Consider the following 23,141-nt stretch of genomic DNA (forward strand, 5'->3'; position numbering starts at 1 on the left):
TGAAGAGGATCTGTGTGCGTATGTGCACGAATAAAGCGTTTACTCAACCAGGAGGTGCGTTATATTGACGTAAAATTTTTTTCAACCCTCCACATGCCAATTATTTACTCACCTTCCAATAACATCTTAATTTACTGGAGAATTAGTTTTAATATATGCCATCAGTGCAGGTAGATGCAATGTAAAAATATCAATGCAATAAATAAAACAAAATATATCTCTCAAAAAGTCTGTTTTCTAGTTGAACTAGTATATTTTCGGAACTTAAATGAGTTACACTCTAAAAAATAGCGACGTGAATTTAACACCGTGCAGTTTTTATATAATTCTCACTGTGTTGGTGTTAAATTAACATCAAACATGATGTGGATTTAACACTCACTGACGTTAAATCCATGATGATGTTGGTATAAATACCAGAAGTTTTAAATTCACAAAAATGTTGGTGTTACTTCAAACATCAACATGATGAGAATTATAGACACCACACACGAGGGATATTAAAATCACACCGACATTTTTTAGAATAGGTTTAATTTTTTGTGAAAGAGATTTATAATGCAGTCTAATATAGGAATATAAAAAATTGACCTAAAGTTTTATCTTAGATAAAAGAATTTTAATAATAATAAACTCTGATAGAAACAAGTGTGGAAAGTACTTTTGATATATTTTCCTATACAACAATAGCTTCGTTCGACTACGCATTCAATTAATTATGTGAATCCCTCCATTTCTTGTTTCAGGTGGCGATTAAGATAATAGACGTCGAGCAAGGCAAGAAGGATTACGTGATGAAGAACCTGACGAGGGAGGCGAAGGTCTTGTCAATGCTGCAGCATCCGAGCATCGTCAGGCTCTACGAAACTATTCGGGTGAGTGAGAGACGCTTTAGAGTTGCAATCAGTTTAGAAAATTTCGACGATTGATCGAGTTTCTTTACTTTAATTAAGCGCGTCGAAAGTTTAATCGAGTTCTTAATAACAAAGACGATTCACTACGGTCGATCAACAAGATTTAACCGTGTTCATTGTGCTCTTACATAACGATCTATTATCCGTCAAAAGGAAACTATGCCATTCTGTCTCGCGTTATCCCTCTCCTAGTGACAGATACTATCCCTCGTAGGTTCTACGCTATTCTACTTTGGGTCACGCCATTCTCACCCGGTACATGACGTTTGTCAGAACGCCATGACAAATCGCGAACGTCTTGAAATTTCGGCGATATCAGGGACCGAAATTTAACGTCATCCGAGAGGGAGAGAGAGAGAGAGAGAATGATCCATCTTTCTAGATTTAATTAAACACACCATTTAGCTGAATTTATAAAGCAGGCTGGATGCGTATCAAAGTAGAAAAGCTTTTCACCCTTTAATCATTTTGCTTTGTGAGAAACTTGGGGTTCGAAAAATGATTTTTTTTTATGACTTCGATTTTGAAGTCTGTCAGTTTTGCATAAAATCGACCGAGTAATGTTCAACACAAATAAGCGAAGAGGACAATTCGGCAGATCTTGGAGTCCAATAATATTTTTTGTATAAATTTTACAAATTGTAAAGTTTACATAAAAAGTATTATTGCGATTTTAATTTTGAAGTCAATTAGTTTAATACAAATAAGGGAAGAAGGCCACATTCAGTCAGAACAGTCTTGATGTCTAAAAACAGTTTTTATGAAAATTGTATAATTTGTAAACTTTAACCGAATATGGCTTTCTTCCCTTATTTATGTTAAATTGATTGATTTCAAAATTGAGATCGCAATAATACTTTTTATGTAAATTTTACAATTTATAAAATTTATACAAAAAATATTGGATTCCAAGATCTGTCGACTGGTCCTCTTCGCTTATTTGTGTTGAACATTACTCACTCGATTTTCACTGAATATTATCTATTCAGTTTTGTCAGTAATATAGACAAATGGAAATCAACTATAGATAGAGTCTGATAGATCTCAAATCTCATATTATAGACGCATTACAATCCATGTTTGTGCTTCACGAAATAAATGCTTATCTTCGTCTACATTTCTACAAACGTCAGAAATTGATTTCGCTAAAATTAAATCGGTTTCAATTCGCGAGTGTAAACTTGGAAATTATTATTTTGAGTTACGATCCTTTCTACGCCGATACAGAGGAAGCCCAGGACCGGTACCATTAATGCGTTGCATCGTACGTGACCTGGCTGCTACGGACGCGAACGTTGACCCAACACGCGGACTCGCGGGACGCACGTGCACGCGCATACGTATGCACGCATACGCACGCACGCCACCCGGAGGTATACGGGCGGGGACATGGGCGAGAGGAAAAAAAAAGCCCAGGGAGAGGACTCTCGTATGCTTGTACGATGTAATTGAATTCATGTGTGGGACGTCGATATCAGAGGCTCTCCCGGCGGCGCAGCATCGCGCACCTCGTTTACTCTGAAAATTTTGTTAGTCCGCGCGCTCGCTCGTCACGATCGAGTTACGAGGACGAGGGTGTGTACGCGCCAGGAAAGATAAAGTACGTAGGAAAATATGACGGGAACGCACACGCCGCCGCGATAGCTCTTCCCCGTCTCTCCTCCGCGTGCGAGATTCGAGAATTTCGAAGCTCTGCGAAATATTCCTGCGCGAGATGAACGGGTAGCTGGGGTGGGCCTGCCAATGTCCGACCGGAGAGACGTGTAAAATTTTTCAAGCTGGATACGTCGCTAGAATTATTCTTTGCATGTGGTAGCCGATGCATATCTCGTTTTCCTTTCAACACGCGACGCAACTAAAAAAATTGTAATTTACGAGTTACAGTTCATTTGTAAAATCTATGTCTTTTTAATTCTTACCTACAAAATTGTTCTAAATTGAGTTAAATCAATCTAAACAAATCATTCTACGAAGTTGAGACCAGCCAATTTATCTTAATTACACAGAGCGCCTTTATTCATGTCTATTTAAAACCATCCTCCGAGAATAGATAGTTTGTAGATGCATTTCGCAATACGAGGAAACATTTGAATACTTGAAGGAGCGTAGAGTGCAAATATATTCGTTAGAAAAACGATCGAGCGAGCTTTCATAAATGGACAAACGAGTTTTACGATTGCACCGTTCGATTCTTCTCTCTTGAAATGATTTTATAGTCTGCAGATGGTATTACTTTCAACGTGCGTTTGTAAAATAACGCTCGGATAGAGGAGTGCATCCTGTTTTATTTAAGCTATCCCAGAGACTATCGAAGAGGAAGAGCTATCTATCGACGATGAGAATGCTCACACCTGACGGCAAATATGATAATATCGAGACGAGATTCCGCCTCGTCTTTCCTGCCGTCGCCAAATTGGCTATATATGACGTCGCCTTATATCTCATTTCCACGTCGTAATCTTTATGATGGTAGAGACTCGCCTACGCGATTTCTACTGTCGATTTCGCTAGATTCTTTGGAGCATCTGCGCCTGCATGCAGGTCGTAAAGTATAGTCGTTTTCCAGGCCAGTCGCTTTTCTTAGGGTTGCCTGCCGATGACATGACTTCAACCATTTTCAAACGATGAATAATGATACTGCCAGGAGTCATTGACATATGCAAATAGCCACTTTTCCTTGTATTAATTACACTGTTCGACAAAAAGTCACTTTTTCTCTCTCCAAAATGTCTTAATCTACATACCTCAGATTTTTTTCACGCTGAATACGATGGGTATTAATAGAATGTGTAGCACGTCAAGATTTTTAATAAATTAGGGTATAGTGATAAATTGAGTAAATTTTGATTCATTTCATCCCAATTTTTAAAATTCTCTCTCTCTCTCTCTCTCTCTATATATATATATATATATATATATATATATATATATACATATGATGAAATGTAAGAAATATACATACTTTCAAATTTATGATATACGCGAAGTGGTGATAAAAAAAATGTCAATTTACCGTAAATTTACGATAGAACATAACGTAGCAGCGCAACAAAATTTCATACTCCGCGAGGACAATGTATCGGCGACCATTTTTTGTGTCGTAAAGTTGCGGTTATTGCAGTGCCAGTGTAAAAGCGTACTTTGCAGTACCCAACATTTTAGGCAAAACCATGGCGTTTACAGTTTATCGATATTTTCCTGCCTGGTCACTACTAGATAGTTTATTTTATTATCCGTCACATATATACACAGCAATTTGAGATTTCCGCCCAATTTGAGATAAAATATTTTTAGAGAAACAAAGCTTATTTATTTAATTTGCTATTAATTGCACGCCCTACCCTCCTCATCATAACATGATGATTTCAATTTTCTGCTTAAAAATTAAGACTCAAAAAATCTCATCTAAATATTTTATTTCTAAAAAAATCATTCTATCTAAAGTTAACCCAATTAAAATGGCACATGTCCCAATTATAATATTAATAATTATAACAATCAAGATAAAAAAAATGGTTTTTTTTTTAATTATTTATTCGTACATATTTGTAATTTAAAGTATAGGATATACCGTTCTGAATCATTTTGTAATAAGAAAGCGCACACGTGCCTGTCGATTTTTACGAAGATACATGTTCAGCGGTCAACGTGTTACTCATGCTCAGGATAAGAAAGCCACTTTAAGCGCCAATTAAGGTCATTATTGTCGGCCGACAGCGGCCGTAAACGTGCCGCTCGCGCGATTTTATGTCGGTACCAATGTTACGAGTCGACGAATCGACGTAGGACTTGCCCGTTACTGATGTTCGACGACGCCGACGTTACTCTTGTTCAGAAGATGAAATCACTATAAAAATATACGCGTCGCATTTTCAGTTGGTTATATGAGCTGGAATTACTTCGTTGTAAGTCTATGATGTCATTTTAGATAATACTGCAGAAACAATTCTAGTAAACTTATTTTCGTCTTATTATAAAGCAGTCTGTCCGAATGCAAGATCAGGAAATCAATTGTGCAAATATATTGCACTAAGAAAAAATATTTTAAATTTTAATGAACATTTATTTGAATTGTGCCAACTAAATATTTTCTTACAGTAAATAAATATTTACTCAATAAAAGGAATGATCAAATCAAATTAATAATTCCTCTATCAAATAAATATATTTTTATATTCATTTCAAATATTTAGTTGCACTATATTCAAATTATTTATTAAAATTTAGTATTTTTTTTTTAGTGTAAGAAAATAATCTACTACCTAGAAAAGTCGAAGTTGCAAAACTTGTAATGACGGTCCGCATTTACTTTGTAAGCAACTTTCGAGGAAAGACGACGATTCAAGTGATCGGTGAAAATGATTCAGAGATTCTGTCAGATCGTAGAATCGAGGGATACAAATGTTAAATTCGCGCTAAGGAAAAATCCGCTTTAAATTCCACTCGGGAATAGAATCTTATAAATGATGCACAGTTTTTTGGCACGAGTTGCGAAAGCGAAGCTCCATACGCTTCTTGTTTCGCAAATGAACTTCCACGTTCGGCTCCTTTCCCATCTCAGCTTTTCCATCGTGCCTATTCCTTATTTACATACACCGAATTTACGTTCCTGTTTTAACTCCTATCCGGTGATATATCGAAATCGGGTATCTCACGTTCCACCCTGACTCCAGTTGATTTGGTTGGCAAGCTCTGTATGTACAAGTCCTCGTCAAAACGAAACGGTGATCCTAGCCAAGTGGGATAGAGCGGTGTGCATCTCTGATGAATTGACTTTGCAAGTGGTCTCCAAACTCCCAGAATTTCGTTTAGTTTCTATCAGCCAAGTTTCCCTTCGGCTGTCTTCAGTACAAACAGAATAGTACAGAGTAAAACTTAAATTAAGCGAAGTGATATTTTTTTTTTTAAAGAACCCACACTAATTTTATGGAAAATGTCTTTCTGTAGATTTAGCTTATTTTTGGATGTTGTAGGTCTCTTTATTCTGAACAAATGTCTCAATAGGCATAATAATTTGATCCTATCGTCGTTCCCGCGCTACAAGTCTTAAAAGGAAGATCAGATTTTACATGATTACAATGTATGCTTCTGACATTTTTTTTGCTATTATAATCAGGACAAACGCTTTTGATATTTATTTTAATCGGTATCGTCTGATTAGACGTCTCTGAGATATTTCTACCAATACTGCCGAAATAGATGCTTCTGGCATTTATGGTAAACTACTATTACATATGATACCACGAACCAGTACCGTCAAATAACTGTTTAATATAACTAATGATGTCAAATAACTGATACTTAATATAACTGATGATAACTGCTTAAACGATTAATGAAGTTCTTGGAATAACTAGTGTAGTAATCAGTGAAAGAAAAAAAGCAAATTGAAAATCTCGTCCCGTCCGATCTCGTGCTTAACATTTGATCGTTAATACGCGCGTGTGAAATTTATTCGGTTCTCGTGATCCACACGATTCATAATTAAAGCAACAGACTATGCCGAATATACCGATACGACCAATCCTAAAGAATTAAATAATCATCGGCATTCGGGAAATATCGACTCGCCATTAGCCAGACACAACGAATCGCTCCGATCGTAACTCGTTGGCCACGTGTGAACGCGTCGCTCCCCTGACGTCGCCGCATGCATATTGTTGCATTAAGGTAATCGCTTAATCGACGAAGCCCACGCACGTGTTTCGCGATCGCGCGCGAAATTCGGGAAACGCTTTCTCGATAATTACGATGCGCCTCCGCCTCGTGATGCATTTTAAATGCACGTGATTAATTTCGCGTGACCAGTCCCAGTCGGGAGCAGATTCTCCCCAGCTCGATGTGCTTGTTGCTTCGTTTTCAGCAGCGACTAAAATGTATGGCCGTACTTTGGCATCGGGCCGTACGAAATAAAAAGATGCGAGGAGATTATACACGGTGTATTAACATTATTTAATAAATTTAAAGTGCATCATCATGAATTATCCTTCACAAACTGCTTTCTTTTTGTTGGTATGTGCAATTTACTTCTGAATTATAATATAATTAAGTCGGTCATTTCAGAAATATATCATGAATGTAATTTTTAGAGAATTGGAAAATGGTTTAGTTTAATAGAAGTTGGATTATATTTTATTTTTCTAGAAATTTAAATTTATCTATTAGAATTCACAATTAAAAAATCAACTGTGCTTTCCAACTAGTTGTTGATAGAGAGCTAATAGAAAATTCTGCAAATGTAATTACTTCTAAAGATGTTATAAAACAAGTTATAGCCCCAAAAAAGCTATAATATTTAATATTATTAATATGCTAAAGTGATTCATTATTGAATGTATTTTTACAAAATATAATGTTAGGAAAACATAAATCACTATATAAGTCAGGGTCTCATGTAAATGACAGTTTTGTAAATCTGATATCTGCGAAAGAAATGCTTGATTAATGTGGTTTTTTAAATAAACTATATATTTATTTCCCCTAATATCTTCTCATTTTTGACAAAAATTAACTTGAGGTTTCTAAAATAACCGATTCAATTGTGAATTTCAATTGCATCCTATCTAAAAATAATTAAGTACAAGTAAAATTCATAGCCCGCAAATTTTTCATATTGTTACTTCGAAATTTTGATATTTGTAATTTCAATGAATTCAGATTTCTACAGAATATGTCTGACATGAGACGTATCTTGTGTATCTGCAGTATTGAAATTCAAATACATAAGGATTGTATAGATTTTAGAATCTGGTATCAAAGACGGCACCGCGAGAATCTAAGAACTTAAAAGCCCAAACGTAGAATCCCCATGTTGTTGTATCTCCAAGACTATGATAATCGCGTTATCGACGTGAATCGATAACAGTTTAATTTAACGACTGCTTGCAGTGCGGATCTGTGTACTATCTCGTGACGGAACTCGCGACCGGCGGCGACCTGTGCACACACATTAAGGAGCAGCCGGCCGGTAAACTGGACGAGAACACGGCGAGGCTCTATGCCAGACAGCTGGTCGCCGCGCTCAAGCACATGCACTCGAAAGGAGTCGTTCACCGGTGAGTCACTCGTACTTTAGTCGCGTTGCGCGCGAATTTTCAGGGGCGGTCTTCCTCTGGCAACTCGTGAATGGTCCATACGAAACTTTTTAAACTTCTCTACAATAATATATGTATATATAGAAACAATTAATGAAGAATTTACATTTTTGTTACAAAACGGAAATTTTATCTAAAATCATGAGGGAGAAGTTTTAATTCGAAAATTACAAGATATTTAACGTTGAATATTAGCAAAAGATGGGAGAAGATACGATCAAATTTATGCCAAGAAGAACCCCATGCTGATCTGATCAGAAAAATTAAATGAAAGGAAATGAAGATACTTTATAAAAGAATTTCAACTCGCATTTAACTTATGATGTTCGTCCACGGCCGTGTTTCTACGAACGGTATAAATTGCATTTGAGATGCAACAATCTTACGAGGATCTGCCGAGCGCGATCATTTACCCGCGTCGTTTTCTTCTCCACGGTCTAATAATATTCAACCGCACGACGTGTCGTGTCTTTTTTTCCAGTTGGCCGCGGTGATGTACGGCGTTGGCCGGCCGTATCGTTTAAATAAAGAAATCGTCCGGCGTATTACACACGAGGGAACATTTGCGATCGCGACCCTGGAGAGCTCACTCTCTCTCGTCCGGCCCGTTTCGTGCGATCGCACCATGTCGATAACGACGCGTGTTCCTGTTTATTACGAGCGGAATTACACTCGCGAGGATCCTTGCTCGCGCGCTTCCTCGATTGGGAATGCTCCCTCGTCGGTCCGGTTAACGATTAAAAGCAGCTTCCTGAATTAATTGATCGGCAACGGGCAGGTTCCCCGTGCGTACACTAATTTTGTTTTAAGCGTTTAAATTTATAACAGCGCGAATGATACCTATTTATATCTTATATCCAAGGATTATCTTGAAAGCATTTAGAAATATTATTTCGAAGCTGCCGACACTTCATATTAATATAAATATTCATAAAAAATTAATGCTGTGAATGAAATTTGTGAATGAAACAAGATATAATTTATCGTTTCTATTTTTTACCGCTTATTATATTTTCATATTACAATCCCTATGTTAGCATCCCTATATTGAGCACGTACAAGCGAGACTGCTAAATTGAAATTGCGATCATTTTTTACGACGAATTCCTTCGACCTTCACATCAGCATATTGGGGTATCTCAATAACGATATTTCTCTTTAATCATGATATTGAACATAAACTCAATAAAGGTGGCTGTCACTTTAATCTTGCAATTAGTCATAGATCGGTACTTATATCGTCAATTTTTATATATATTTAAAACCATTTCTTAAGGATAGTCTATTTGTGTTTTGTGCATTTTCTTTATTAATCCTGATACTATAACATTTATATACAATTTTTTAATACAGAATCTTACAAATATTTTCTAAACATATTAAAATATATGTGAGATTCACCTGATAATTTTTGTATACTTGTAAAAGTAAACAATTAATCCTAAAGATAGAAATTTCATACATTTTTTTAACAGTTACTGGACAATATAACTCTGTTTAATTATCTGAGAAGTATAATAAAACTTCTTAGGACACTAAGGATCTCAGTCAAGATATAACGCCTATAGATATTTCGTCTGCAATTACTGTGCTCAAAAGATGCGTAAAATCTGGATCCATTTACTGAACAAAAACAGATGCAGTATTTTAACTAATAATAATCTATCAGTACTAAATAATAACTGAGCAGGTGTCTAAGTTGCACATATTTTTATCAGAAAAACTGCTTCAGCTACTGAATAGAATTTTTATTAAATTCTTATCCATTTTCTACACAATATTATTACAACTAAGAATCCAGTAATATTACGGATAATCATTTAATGGATGTTTAAGAAAACTGCATAAATTTTTATTAGAGAACAGTTAAGATATCAAACTAATCACAGAGTTATATTATTGCAACAGACAATCTAATGTTATTTATCGTCATTTTGATGTAAAAATGACATCTTAAAAATGACTAATTAACTAATGTCAGCTTGTTTAGACATTACGTCTATTATACGATGTTAAGATATTATTTAATGTGATCTTTAAAAAACCGACTATGAATACCAGTTTTGGAACAAATACTAAGCCATATATTCGCAAAATCTGTGAATGTCTGAAAAAAATATCTAGTGAATATTCCATATACCTTGTATATCTCGCGTGCATTAGCGTTCCTGGCGTAAAAAGATCACGTATTGCAATATTTTCGGCGAGCATTGCGATGTCGTATGCATCACCCGAGAAAGAGGAATCGATAACTTTCAACATGTTCGCGAGGAAGGCATCGCACCGTTTCTCTGTGAAAGAGGAGACGTAATGACGCACGCACGTGACGCGTTACGACGTGGAGCAATAGTTCGCTTTCGTTGCTCACGAAGGATCGGCGAATATAAAGCAGCCGGCAATATGGCGTACGACGCGGTAGTTTGTTTTCGTCGAAAGCACAAAATCTCAATCTCAGATGATAGTGATAGATCGTCGCTCTCACGGACTCGCACGTTGTAAGGGATGTAGAGAGGAAAGACAGAAAGGGTGTTGGACTGCGAGGGATCTCGCAAAGAGGGTTAGGAAAATCGCTATAAGCGATCGCTTAACCCTCGAGAGATTAGCCTGTATCTCGTTCGCGGGGAAAGGAGACAGGCAAGGCTTTCTTCTAATGGAAATGGAGAAGATTTGGTGCTAAGGATAGTTAACGATCACTGCTCGCGGATTCGTTCTTTCTTGCCACGCTATGTATTCTTAGATTGAGACAAACGAAGTCAGGAGTTGCTTCGACTTATACTTCTGATAAAGAATGTTTTAGCTCTTCTTTCAGCGCGCTCTACATTATTTGTGTATGATAGTTGTTTGGTTTTCTAAAATTATTCTTCTTAAGTAAGTTGATACATTTGTGACTAATAATAGTCGATTCTTGAAGTTCTCTTCAATTGTTTAATCGAAAAATTCTAAACAATTCATCACAAATCTCAATATATGTTGCGCTAAGATTAAAGATGTTTACATAGAAATATCTCTTATTTTTTCAAGAAAAATAACAAGAAAAAATAATAAATAATAACGAAGTAATGCGGCCTCTAGATATTCAATATTATTGTACAATTATTTTAAACGATTTAAAAGAAATCTCTCTATTAAACAATTTAAAACAAACAGTCTGGAAACTCAACATAGCCTCCAGATGATTGATAATATTGTGTTGCATCAAATATTGTGCAACAATATTGATCGTCTGAGGGTTGCTTTAATCTTTAACTGAAGATTTAAATTATTGGATCTCTATTTTCTCTTCATCTGATACTGTCATATATCGTCACATGTGTATACAACTCTAAGAGATTCTCTGCGGATTTTCTCGGCAAGGGATAGTTGTAAAGAGTGAAGGGGAGAAAAGAAAGAGGAATTCTTTGTACAGCAGCCCTCTTCACTCGGGACCACCGAACATCCACAGGCTCACGTTTTAATTCCGACGAACGCCTCCCGTTTGCTCTGCCATTATTCGCTGGACAAAGCCATGATCCTCGAACCGGGATGGCACGGACTTCTTGCGGAATCACGAGCAGGATTACGATTCCCGTACTATATACGTTATTCTACTGAAAAGAGAGAGAAAGAGAGACCGTCCCCTGGTGTAACCAATGAAAGCCGCCTTACGTGTTTATCGATGCTTTTACTTACGCGGGAAACTAACTCCGACAAGTAGTAAGAGTAAACGGTAAAGCTGTAAATCGAGTACCATCGTGTTGCATGCCGACAGTATCCAACGAAACCGGTAGCAATTATTCTACGAGTTTGTCTAAACACCTATCTCAATTAATTGTAAGTTATTATCTTCTACAGCCACTTGTACGATTATTTTACTTCTTTTTACAGGAAGAGATTACGGTTGCTGATGAACTTTCCTAGCCGACTTGTTCTTAATCTTTAAGCGACATGTGTTCAGATCAGTGCGACCATCTGTAAAAAGAAACTGTAATGAAATAAGTCAACCCAATAACATTTTCCAATATTTCCAAAATATTTACAAAAGAGTAGATATATCGCGAGAACGAAATTAAGACTGGATATTTGTCTGCCTATTTCTTCGAGTATGGATACGAAAAGATTCTAACGCGAACTTATTTATGAGAAGTTCATTCACCGTTCTTGAAACCGTTGTTGGAGAACGGAGCTACCATACGGTGTCAGGTCGAAGTTCGCCGATGCAAAAAAATTGGGCGTGTAGGCGGTGCATATTCAACAGAAGCGAATACCGTTACAATCTAGGATGAATTCGTAGCAAGCCTCTCTCTTTCTCTCTCCCTCTTTTTCTTCCTCTTTCTATCTATCTATTTCTCTACTCGCCTCGCGCGCGGATCACGTGCAAGGCAAGCGGGAGAGGAAAAGGCGGAAAAGTATCTCGGAAAGTATCAGCGACCGGCAGTAGAGACGTTAATGGACACAAGCACTCGGTTATCCGCTTAAGTATAGTACTTATGGTGCCTGTATATCCTTCGGTCCGTTATAAGCGTAGTTTTGCTAGTCCGGAGCTTCCGCCGGCTAGCTAATCGAGTCTATGGCTAGCTAATTGGCTCCGTTCGCTGCCGGTGACCTTGATCTCTCGCGGCTCGTTTTATTTCGCCATTTCTATTCCACCAACGTGCCATCTCATCGTCGCCCGGATATCGCGTCAATTCTCGTCTCACCCGCACGAAGACCACAATTACCTCGCCCCGAGAAAGTTTTTTTTTTTCATAGGGATCACGATGGGCGAGAGATGGATAACGGATAGTTACAGCGCGTTCTCGTGCATGATAATTGAGATGGGCAAGATCGTGCAATGTGGAAAAGATATGACAGTGACACAAGAAACACATCTAATATTGACAGCTAGTATGATTAATTTAATCATTTTTTCGCTAGTATTTCATTAACTATGAAACTAGATTTTTTAGAGGTTAATATTAGAATCGTATATGAATATCATAAAAGAAAAAATAAATTTTTTTTTATTTATAGAAATTCAACTCTTCTTTCTTATATCTATGTGAGTAATATATTTTTATGAATCACAAAAGAGAGAAAAGATGAATTTTATGGAAAGTCAATTCTTACATCTAATTACTTCTCCATCCGTGGCGAACAAAGCAGATAGGAAGTCCTCGGTGCACTGCGGCGCGACAAAAGTCGACGACACATGTAATGTCAGATCGATTACCGAGATCGATCTGCGTGACGAAACGGCCGATCGGTCGACCAATCGATTGATGGGCCGATCGCAAAAGTGCAACGATGCCCGCAGGTCTCACGACACGGCTACGCGATGGTGTGTGTTCCACGAACTTTAGCATTTGTGCTAACCGCAAACGGGGCTGCTCGATAATCCACATTAACATGGGAATAGGAGTACATTTCGAGGCCGAGTCTCAATAACGTATTGCCTATTACGTGGAAACGATACCACTCAATATCTCGTTTCTTCGCACGCACCTCGGACACGTCCGCTCGTTGCGACAGCTCTCCTCTAGTTCTTGTACCGAACAATTTCAACTTAAGGTCGCGGCAAAACTGAATCGACAGTTATGCCGGATTCACACGAACAGAACAGTTTTATCAAAATGGATTTATCGGTGAATTCAACAACAATAACTGAGTAGATTTGAGACATACAAATTCTATTTGTGACATACAAAAATACAAAATCACAATACCTTTTAAATGGTATAAAAAGAGTACAATACTCTACGAGTTTTTAAATTGTATTATACAATAGTTAGTTAATTGCATTATTTATTGATAATAATCATATATTTGATTTGCGTTAATTTTTTATTATTAAAATTTGGTAGCACATTTTTTACGTTATTTTTTTAAATTAACAGAATTCTGAATAAAAAGCATTTTGAAAATCATGGAATTACTATCTGTTAGAATTAAGGTTTAACAATCACTGATCTAGCTTTCGTAAAAAGGATTTTAGTACATCAGTTTATGGCCCGTGTGAAATCGACTTTACTCTCGCGGTTATACTTAGATATAACTTACTAGCATACCCCTCTGAAATAATATTTATTATGCCTGCTGGAGCTGCACGAGGACACTCGTTGCCATCGAAAGTACGAGTTCGATTATTCTCGCTGTGAAGAGAATTTAAAGTATAAGATTGCTTCCCGATTTACTACACCATCAGTAATGGACACGTTGCTTTCTAAGTTTTGTAATCGATATCGTGCCTCATCGCATAGAAGAACAGTCATTGTGAATAACGGAATACTCCAATTTTTTCATAATTTCTATTTGAATCTCGTTCAAGTGACACGATTCTCAAATGTACATATATGATACAGTATAGAAAAAAGTAAACTAATAATAATTAATATTTATTAATTTTTATTTATAAATATTAATATTTATTGAGTTTGTAATATATTAATTCTTTAAGATTTGATTTTAATGAAAGTATATTTAAAAGCATTTTTTCTTAATTCAATTCACGAGCACTTTAATACTTTGAAATAAATTTGGGTTGGCAAGGAAGTAATTGCGTTTTTTGAACTCAAAGTTGTATATACAATATCTTCGTCAATGAATGAAATTTAAATTAATGAATGAAATTTAAATTAAAAAAAAAGGGGTTTTAAAATTTGAAATCTCTACTTTTAAAAAACTTACCACATTTTTTTAAGTTTATATAAGTTTGGTAATTTTTACATATCAAAAATTACGAGCTGAAAAAGATGGAAAATTTTCTTCTTTGGGTAACGCGCCTAAAACAAATTTGAGAAAATTTTCGTCTACCTATCGTGAAAACTTGATACTTTCCCAACAAAATCGTTTTTTAAAAATATTCCTACGATTTTTGGTTACCGAATTATCGCAGATTAAATAAAAGGATTATTTTAACTTTAATTGCTCATAACTCCGTTAAAAATTGTTGTATCGCAATTTAAAAAAGAGATTCTTAAAGCTGAAACTTGACTCTATCTAGATATATTTATATTGGTTGATAAGAAAGTAATTCTTTTACTGATACATGCCTTTTAAAAAAACGCAATTACTTTCTTGCCAACCCAATAGATCAGCTAAAATTAAGATAAAAATTAATTAGAATTAGACACACACACAACAACACTTAAATAAATCCGATAGTACGTTTTTAATTATAATTTTTTTCAAATACCTTGCCATTAACGACTATAATTTTATAATTTTAATTTTTAACTTCAATTACCAATCTTTTTTCTATCGCCAATTATATATAATTGTAATTATTAATAATTTGTTTGAAAGTACTTGTCAAAATAACAGCTTGAGATCTCTCCCATTTCTACCTCATTTCATATTCTCAGAGTCTTCTCCAAGGCTTTCACACGGACGCATATTAAATTATTCGAGTAATCCGATCTCTAGTTATCGCCAGCAAAATCGCAACATCGGGATGCGCGGCAGGTGCGCCTCGTAACTCCGCGAGACATCGAACTTGATCAGCCCCCGGAGACGCAGGTGCCGCAGAAAAGTTTCTACGGGTATGAATCGGACCGCGAGAGCGATATTTCCTGGCTTCCCGCACCAGGCAGTTGACAGGAACGTGATATAGGGACGGAGGAACGGACTCGATTGTTTTTCCAGCGATAAGACGGAGGCAGCAACCGGGCCGCCTTCTAGAAGACCGAGGACCTCCTGCGGCTCCCATCGCGCGCGGCTCTCGCCATTACCGCACGGAAATTACCTCGAAATTAATTTAAACTTTCATAACAAGTAAACTGGTCGCCGGAGACGGAACGAGATAGTGCGGTCGCCGGATCATCCCGAAGCGAAGTAGCCGGATAGCCGGAATCGGGCCTACTTTAATAGCCATTTCTGAATCTCTTGTGAAGTATTAATTAATAGGAAACAGCGCTGCGATTGAACGATTCGCGGATTTAGTTGTCTATCTTTTTTCTTGAATTTCAATCCCCGTATTTACGATATAAAACTTAGTATTTAATTATCATACAAACATAATTAACGCGATATTTTCATGAGACAAGAAACATTCTAAGAGATGATATTACTTACAACATACACAGTTGAAAAATTTGTATTATAAATTTAACATATATTTCACATGTCCCAAACGGCCTACTTAAATTTTTGTATTAATCATAAGATAAATATGTTAGAAAGTAATACAAATATAATGTAAAAAAAAATTATCAATAGATGTAATACAATTTATGAACAAATTGTGGAAGCATATTTCTTTAGAAAAAATTAATATTTGTAATATGTTAAATTACATGTATTTTATTTATTTATCTCAGAATTTATATTTAAAAAAATATCCTTTTTGTTATTTGATCACTTTTTCATAAATTATGTGTTAACATTGAGAAATGTTGAATATCAATTTAACATAGTCAAATAGTATAATCACACTATTAAAAATTCAGAATACCAATTTTAACAAGGTTTTAGTAAAAATGTTTTCTACTTTGCAGAAATTTAATCTTCTTCTCTTTAATGATAAGGTAGATATTCATCCAGGAAAGTAGAATTGAATCTGATTTAACGTGGTTTTGTTCATTTTTCATCTAATCAATGTACAAAATGTCAAAGAAATTTATTTATGATAACATGAAACATACATGTTTCTCTATTAAACAACGTATGCACGATGTAAAATAGAAGTCATAAGTCACATCCATCCTAGCTTATTATTAAAGAATTAACAAATAATTTAACATAATAAAACAGATTAATTCATTAATGATCCCAATAAAAAATGTTGAACCCGACTTCATAGTTAATAACAGAATTAAAATTATGGAGAATGCGCGTCTGTTCGTTTTATTCTGCGGAATTCGCTATCTTATTACAATCGTAACACGAGAAGGTCAACTTAATCAATATGCAACCATAAAAAAAGATAAAAAGGGCGGCAGCTCTCTACTAATACTAATTTATTCTGTAAAACGTTTCACCGGCGTGCGATTTGTCTGGGGAAAAGAAAAACGGAAGTGAGAGCAAGAACAAATCGAACGCACGTACGGTTTGTCCGCTCACCCGACACTCAGCCGAGTGATTTATTTCTTAAATCAATTAAGGAGATCTGTATGTCGAGTTCGTAGGGTAGTCTTAGAGACGGGGGTAGCAATTCCGAGCGAAGCCCGCGGTTCTTGCCGCGTTCGCAAAGAGGGTGAGAAGATCAGAAACACGAACGGGATTGGCGGGGCGTAAAGACTTGCGAGCGAGAAAGACGAGATCGATAGGTGCGAAGGAAAAAGCGTATAAAAAAAGGGGGGGAGGACAGGAAGTTGGGGCGCAATCGTCCCGTTCGCTCACTGCGGTTTCTCCCCGTTGCGAGAAAGATCGAGACTCAGCGATTTCAAGATTGATTCCGCACGTCCACGCTCGAGAGAAGTCACTGATTAAAAAGCGGTCTTATCCTATTAAAAAGAATTGAAAATTAAAAAGATTTGTTCTAGAATCAAAAGAGCCAAAGATTACCAATCGTCGACTTATGTGCCACACGTACAAATATTTGCTAATTCCATTTTCTGAAGAAGAAGCATTGCTGCCGCAGCAGAATCAGCGTGGTTACTGCAGATTTTATGTGAAAGCCTAGCTACCCGGAATAAAAATCAATCTGTTCTTCTAGGGAAATAAATTGTAAATTCAGCAGAATTACATTTCAAGCAAATAAAATTAGCATTTTTTAATCAATCTTCTTCCTGTCGATATAACAACTGGCGAAATTTGCCACGACAGCATAAAATATGCTGTGCAAGCAAATCTTTTTTTTCGCTCCGTACATAAACTGTCATGTACACAATTTCTGGGAAACGCAAAGGTACAGAAATAAATGATCGCCGTACTCGTTCGGGCATTGATAACGATAAATTGCATAATGTGCTACAGTATTCTTGCAACACCGACAGTCTGTTTATCTTGACAGGCTTATGGTCGCTCAGAGACCAAGGACGAAGTTTATTGCCGCTTTTAACGCAATTCTCGAACGTGAACGGTGGCAGCTAATGGGTTAAACGTTTTCGCGTTTATCCTCTTCATGGAAATCGCTAAATCTCATACGCCATCATATATTTGAATCGACAGTCTCCTCCCCCTCCCCCCTCCCCCCTCTCTCTCTCTCTCTCTCTCTCTTCGTTGGCAATCCGGATCCTTGAATTACCTCCGAGAGAAAATCCGGTCGCGGACCATTGCTTTCAGCGTAGGGGTGTATTGGACACGTTCGATCGAGCAGATCCTGTCGCAACATCCCCTGAGCAAGGAATTCCGGGATTGCGAGCGACGTCACGTGCGTGTACGTATGTGCACGCGCACGCGCACGTGTGTATACAAAAGGCTCCGGTCCAAAAGCTTGAAGAGGAATGACTATAGAGGAAGGACCGAGGGACCGAGCTAGGCGGGAAACACAATTAGAGCTCAACTGGTCGGTGTTAGGAAGAGCTTTCGAACGAGAAGGTAGGAGGAGGCAGGGAAGATGGCGAACGAGCAGAATTTTCCTGGGGTTTCAGTGGGCGGAAACCGGGAGAGCTAAAGATCGTTCCTGGCTGACGGAGACGGAAGGTCCAGCTTCTAGAAATCAATGTGATATCTTCTGCGGTCGTCGAAAAAATTCAAGCAAGAGAGAACCAACAACCTGATCCTTTCCTTTTTATACTGCGACTTATTCGAGGACCAACAATCAATTCTTCCTAAAGTGACGTTGCTTTAATCGTAATCTGTTACTAGATATGTGAGAATATACAAAATGTTCCGTAAATAACAGTAGTACAATTGAGGAGATAACTCTGCATAAAAAAATAAATCGAAAATATGGAATAAAATTTTTTTATATAAAGTTTTCGGGCAACATTTTCAACAATTTATAAAATAATAAAATTTATCATACATAAATATCCTATTTTATTGTGTATTCTCCAATGCACATGGAAGATAGTCTATTATAGTAAGGTGCGTTATAAGTCGAAAAACATGTATACTCGATGAATGTTTAAAGTTGAGTTTTCCGAAAACAAAGCCTTGTATGAAAAATTTTATTGTATATTTTTAACGTATTTTTTCATGTAAAATCATCTCTTTCCCGATTGTACTACCATAGAACATCCTGTATTTCGCATAGCTTTCCGTTTTTAAACAATAATATGATTTTATTTAAAAAATGTGTTATTTTTTAGTATGAATATTTTTCCACTAACAATAAGCGAAGTACATCTTTCATCAACAGGAGAAACAATTTTATAATTAATTTTCTCTTTCTCCCAAATAAAAATTCTATTGTTGAACGGATACAAAATAATAAATATATATTCTATATTTTCTCACAAAAAATACAAGACTACATATATATATTCTATACATATCCACAAAGTATATGATATATTCACGTTTTAACAAAACTTCTCGAATATCCGATATTATGGCGTTTTCAAATAACTTTCTTGAGAGCGAAGCAAATCGTCCGTGACTGCAGTATTTTCTCCAGATCATCTGAACAGAATCGTCTCTGCATTTATTTGCGACTAACAAGTTTTATATATTCGATGGAGCGTAGCATATGACTACGAGTGTCTTGATAAGTTTAACTTTCAATGGCACAAATCCAGAAAAACATACATATAACATCAATTGTCTGGAATTGTCGTTTTCGAAAAAGATATTATCTAGTAACATCTATTATTAAATAATACAATCTAAGTATAGCTTTGTATATTTATAGCATTGAAATTTAAATCTCATCTGCAGCAGTTTTAATCTTCAATTTTGATAGATATATGCTCCTCGTTCCATTTCCTTACAGAATACGCTTTCAATTCGAATGGCTCACGTTTTATTCGCCAAAGAAAGACGCCGAGCGTCTCCAGTATATATCGGATGAATTCAAATCGCGGGATTTTCTTCCGTCTCGCTACGAGTGGATCTGAAAGCGTATCTGCAAGAAAACGTCTTGAAATAGTTCGAAACCGTTCAACGATTATTCGCTCGGTTTACAAAACAGAGAGAAAAGCGGCAGAAAGAATTTTCAGAAATGAATGAAGATGATCACGGAGACGATTCTACCAAAATACGTACATTTTCGCGTCTCGCCTCCTCGACGTCGTCGGAGCGACGCTATCACGTCGCCGGAAGTATACGCTTTGCCTTTCGTCCTGCATCTCGCGTCAATTCAATTTCCATGGGAAAAATAAAGCGGTCGGTGTTATATCTTTTTTCGTCACCGTCTCGTTGCATTTGCATTGGGAGATTCGCACGAGCGAGTGAGCGAGCCTTGGGGAATCTCGGATCGATCGCGCAAGGTCAACTGGCATTGTTAATGCATGGCACGCGCTGACGCCATCCGGTTGCATTTGCATACAACAGAGGAAACAACGCTGTTGGCCACCGCTGGTTCACCGTTACGCACCGCTAGGGAGCTTTTCCCTGAACGTCGATGAAGAACGCCGCGACGGCAACAGGACTTTTCCATTGAAAAGATGAAGGAGGGGACAATCTTTACTCGAAAATCTTCAGGAAAAGATTCTCTATGTACAATTTACTTTAATCTTTAAAGAACGGGGATTTAATTTTACAGTTTTTCTTGAAATAAAATTTGTTTTAATTCATTATTTTCATTGGATTCCTTATCTTAAAGTATGACATCATTTTAGCGCTACTACGTGACTTCTGTAAAGCTTAACTAGAATCTACAAGAATTTTTTTATTTAAAATCCAGTAAAATATTTAATGTAAAAAATAAAACTGCCCTTTGGATTGAAAATTATAAGAAGTTATACAAAAATTAAATTGAAAAAAAGTTATACTATATAAACTCTCTAAATTCGTTGGAGTGGAATCTTACCCTAAAGAATAAAAATTGAGTCAGTTTTGAAAAAGTGACTCAAAAAGTGACTTTTAATCTTTAAAGTGAGATTTCACTCTTCAGAGTGACAATTCACTTTAACAGTTTTAGAGAGGAGAGATAAGACATCGTAAAAAAATCGAAGCATACAAATAATCGAATAAATTACAGAATCATAGAATATGACAAGCATAAAAGTTGTCTCCTTTTGATGAAAACGAATGCAAAGAATAATACATATGAAAAAGCAAAGTAATCAAGCAACATGTCTCGTCACAATCCACCTACGAACGTGTCTTTCAATGAACTCCCACATGTGTAAGTCTAGTGAACAGTGGGCTTGTACCTCGTTAATTTGCAAAACAAATACGTTTTGCAATCTAGGAGCGCTGTCCGCGAGCGGATTATGCAATTTTTTCCTCTCCTTTTTGCCGACCGCTTTATATCGATAGTACAAGGCTGCTCACCGTTCCGAGAGCACCTTGACCATCGTTCTCTTAATCGCCTATCTTAAATCTTGCGCAACGACGTGTTGGTTCTGTCGTCCTTTCGATGAATTTTAATGACCGCCGCGACACTTATAAGTCGCGGTGCGTAAAGCTAGATGTACGCACTCAGGTTCCGGTTTGTTTTGCACACGAAAGCGACAATATTACTGATCGTTTTTTTTTCCTTTTCTTCTTTCTTTCCACATCGTCAGCGCGGCATGCTAATTCGGTATTAATACGCATCTGCTTCATTAGCCAGCATATCATTTCATTAACACCTACTTCAATGCAAAAAAATCTCGAGGCCTTTCACCTCGCTCAACTGCTAATTTTAAACATGCGATGATTCAATCCATTCGTAGCGAAATTGTTTTGACTTTTAGGATCCTATTAAATCGAATTATTCAAATATCCTACAAACATATTCATATCTACACTCATATTAATAATTCTTTCACGGATTCTTATTTTAAACTCCTATTCACTCATCACTATAATCTCAGATTGTGATGTCAGAAGTGAGAAAATACATAATAAAAATTCTTGTGAAATATATCAATATGGAAATATTAGATATGTTTTAATAAAACAACTTTCAATAAAACTTATACAATCAATAGAACTGACTGATAAAATATATCTATCGAAAATTTTCTTTTTATTTCGTTAATTAATAAATATATCTGGAAATGAATTATATTTCACAAATATATCTGGAAATGAATTTTATTTCTCTAATTTATAATAAAAAACGAGATAGGCTATATTCATAGTTATCACAAACTGTCAAATTAATAAGATATAAACATAGAAATAAGTATAATTTAATTTCTTTTCGAAACAAATTTTCAATTTTATTTTATAAATCTATCAATTCGTAGATGTTATTCTATTGACGAATATTTCTATTCAAATTTGCGAGAATTTTTATGTCTTCTCACATTATATTCTGAGAGATTAGTGATGAGTGAACAGAAACCTTAATATCAAAAATATAAAAGAGTAAAAAAGCAAGAAATATGAAGAAACACTGATTAAATTATCTTGAGGAAATGATTGCTCATCGAAGAATTTATAATGAACAAAAAACATGAACCTTGGGACACTCCGTATATATGAGTAAGTATTACTACAAACATAAGTACCTGCGTCATAACTGGTAAAGGGTTAGAGAGAAAGTCGTTACGGGAGTAATATTGTGTCTCGCCTCATGGTGGCTTTGCGTGCGAGTGTATTGTCTCGGTAATTCATGAGCGAATTTGTCCGTTCCCCGCTGCCTCTCTAGCCTCCCCGAGCGCTAAGGAAACGTGCGTAAATACGCATAACCGGTCTGGCACGCTTTATGCACCCGATAATAGCGCATTTGCTCCCCTCTGTTCCCTGTCAAGTGCATCGTTCATGATATAGAACTCGCTATAGTTCTTCTCGATTACATCTCTTTTCCTCTTCTCTCCTAATTCGTTTCCTCTTTTTTCCCCTCCCGCCTCAATTTTTGTTTCCTTTCTTTCGTACTCTATTATACAAATTCTTAGCTGTGCCGCCGCAATACCGCTATATTATCGTGTATATGTTCCTTATTGAACAATATTGATGTTATGGCGAATCCAATAACTCAATAAAGTACCTATATAAAATATAACCGCTCATACAATCCATTATAGTTGACTAATATTTTTTAATTATTATTTTTAGACTTTATCTTTATATATACGAAAAATTCGCATTTCTTTGTGCTTCTCTATTTTAATATTTTTTTTTATACCCTATCTTAAATTATAAAGTTAATATCAACGAATTAAGTAATTCGTGACTCGAACTTCCTCCGTATTTACCC

At 36.2% G+C, this 23,141-nt stretch overlaps 1 protein-coding gene across 1 annotated transcript in view; it reads left to right on the plus strand.

The window, feature by feature from the left end:
- Positions 1-398: 398 nt before the first annotated feature.
- The window catches only part of LOC105144938 (MAP/microtubule affinity-regulating kinase 3), a 49,177-nt gene continuing 26,434 nt past the window's right edge, over positions 399-23,141 (plus strand). Inside the window, exons 1-3 of the mRNA XM_087415721.1 lie at positions 399-407; positions 747-875; positions 7,803-7,969. Of these exons, the coding sequence (XP_087271847.1) occupies positions 399-407; positions 747-875; positions 7,803-7,969 (305 nt within the window). The remainder of the gene's footprint in view (positions 408-746; positions 876-7,802; positions 7,970-23,141) is intronic.

This window comes from Acromyrmex echinatior, chromosome 18, assembly GCF_024713525.1.
Source record: "Acromyrmex echinatior isolate Ae372 chromosome 18, ASM2471352v2, whole genome shotgun sequence".
NCBI lineage: Eukaryota > Metazoa > Arthropoda > Insecta > Hymenoptera > Formicidae > Acromyrmex > Acromyrmex echinatior.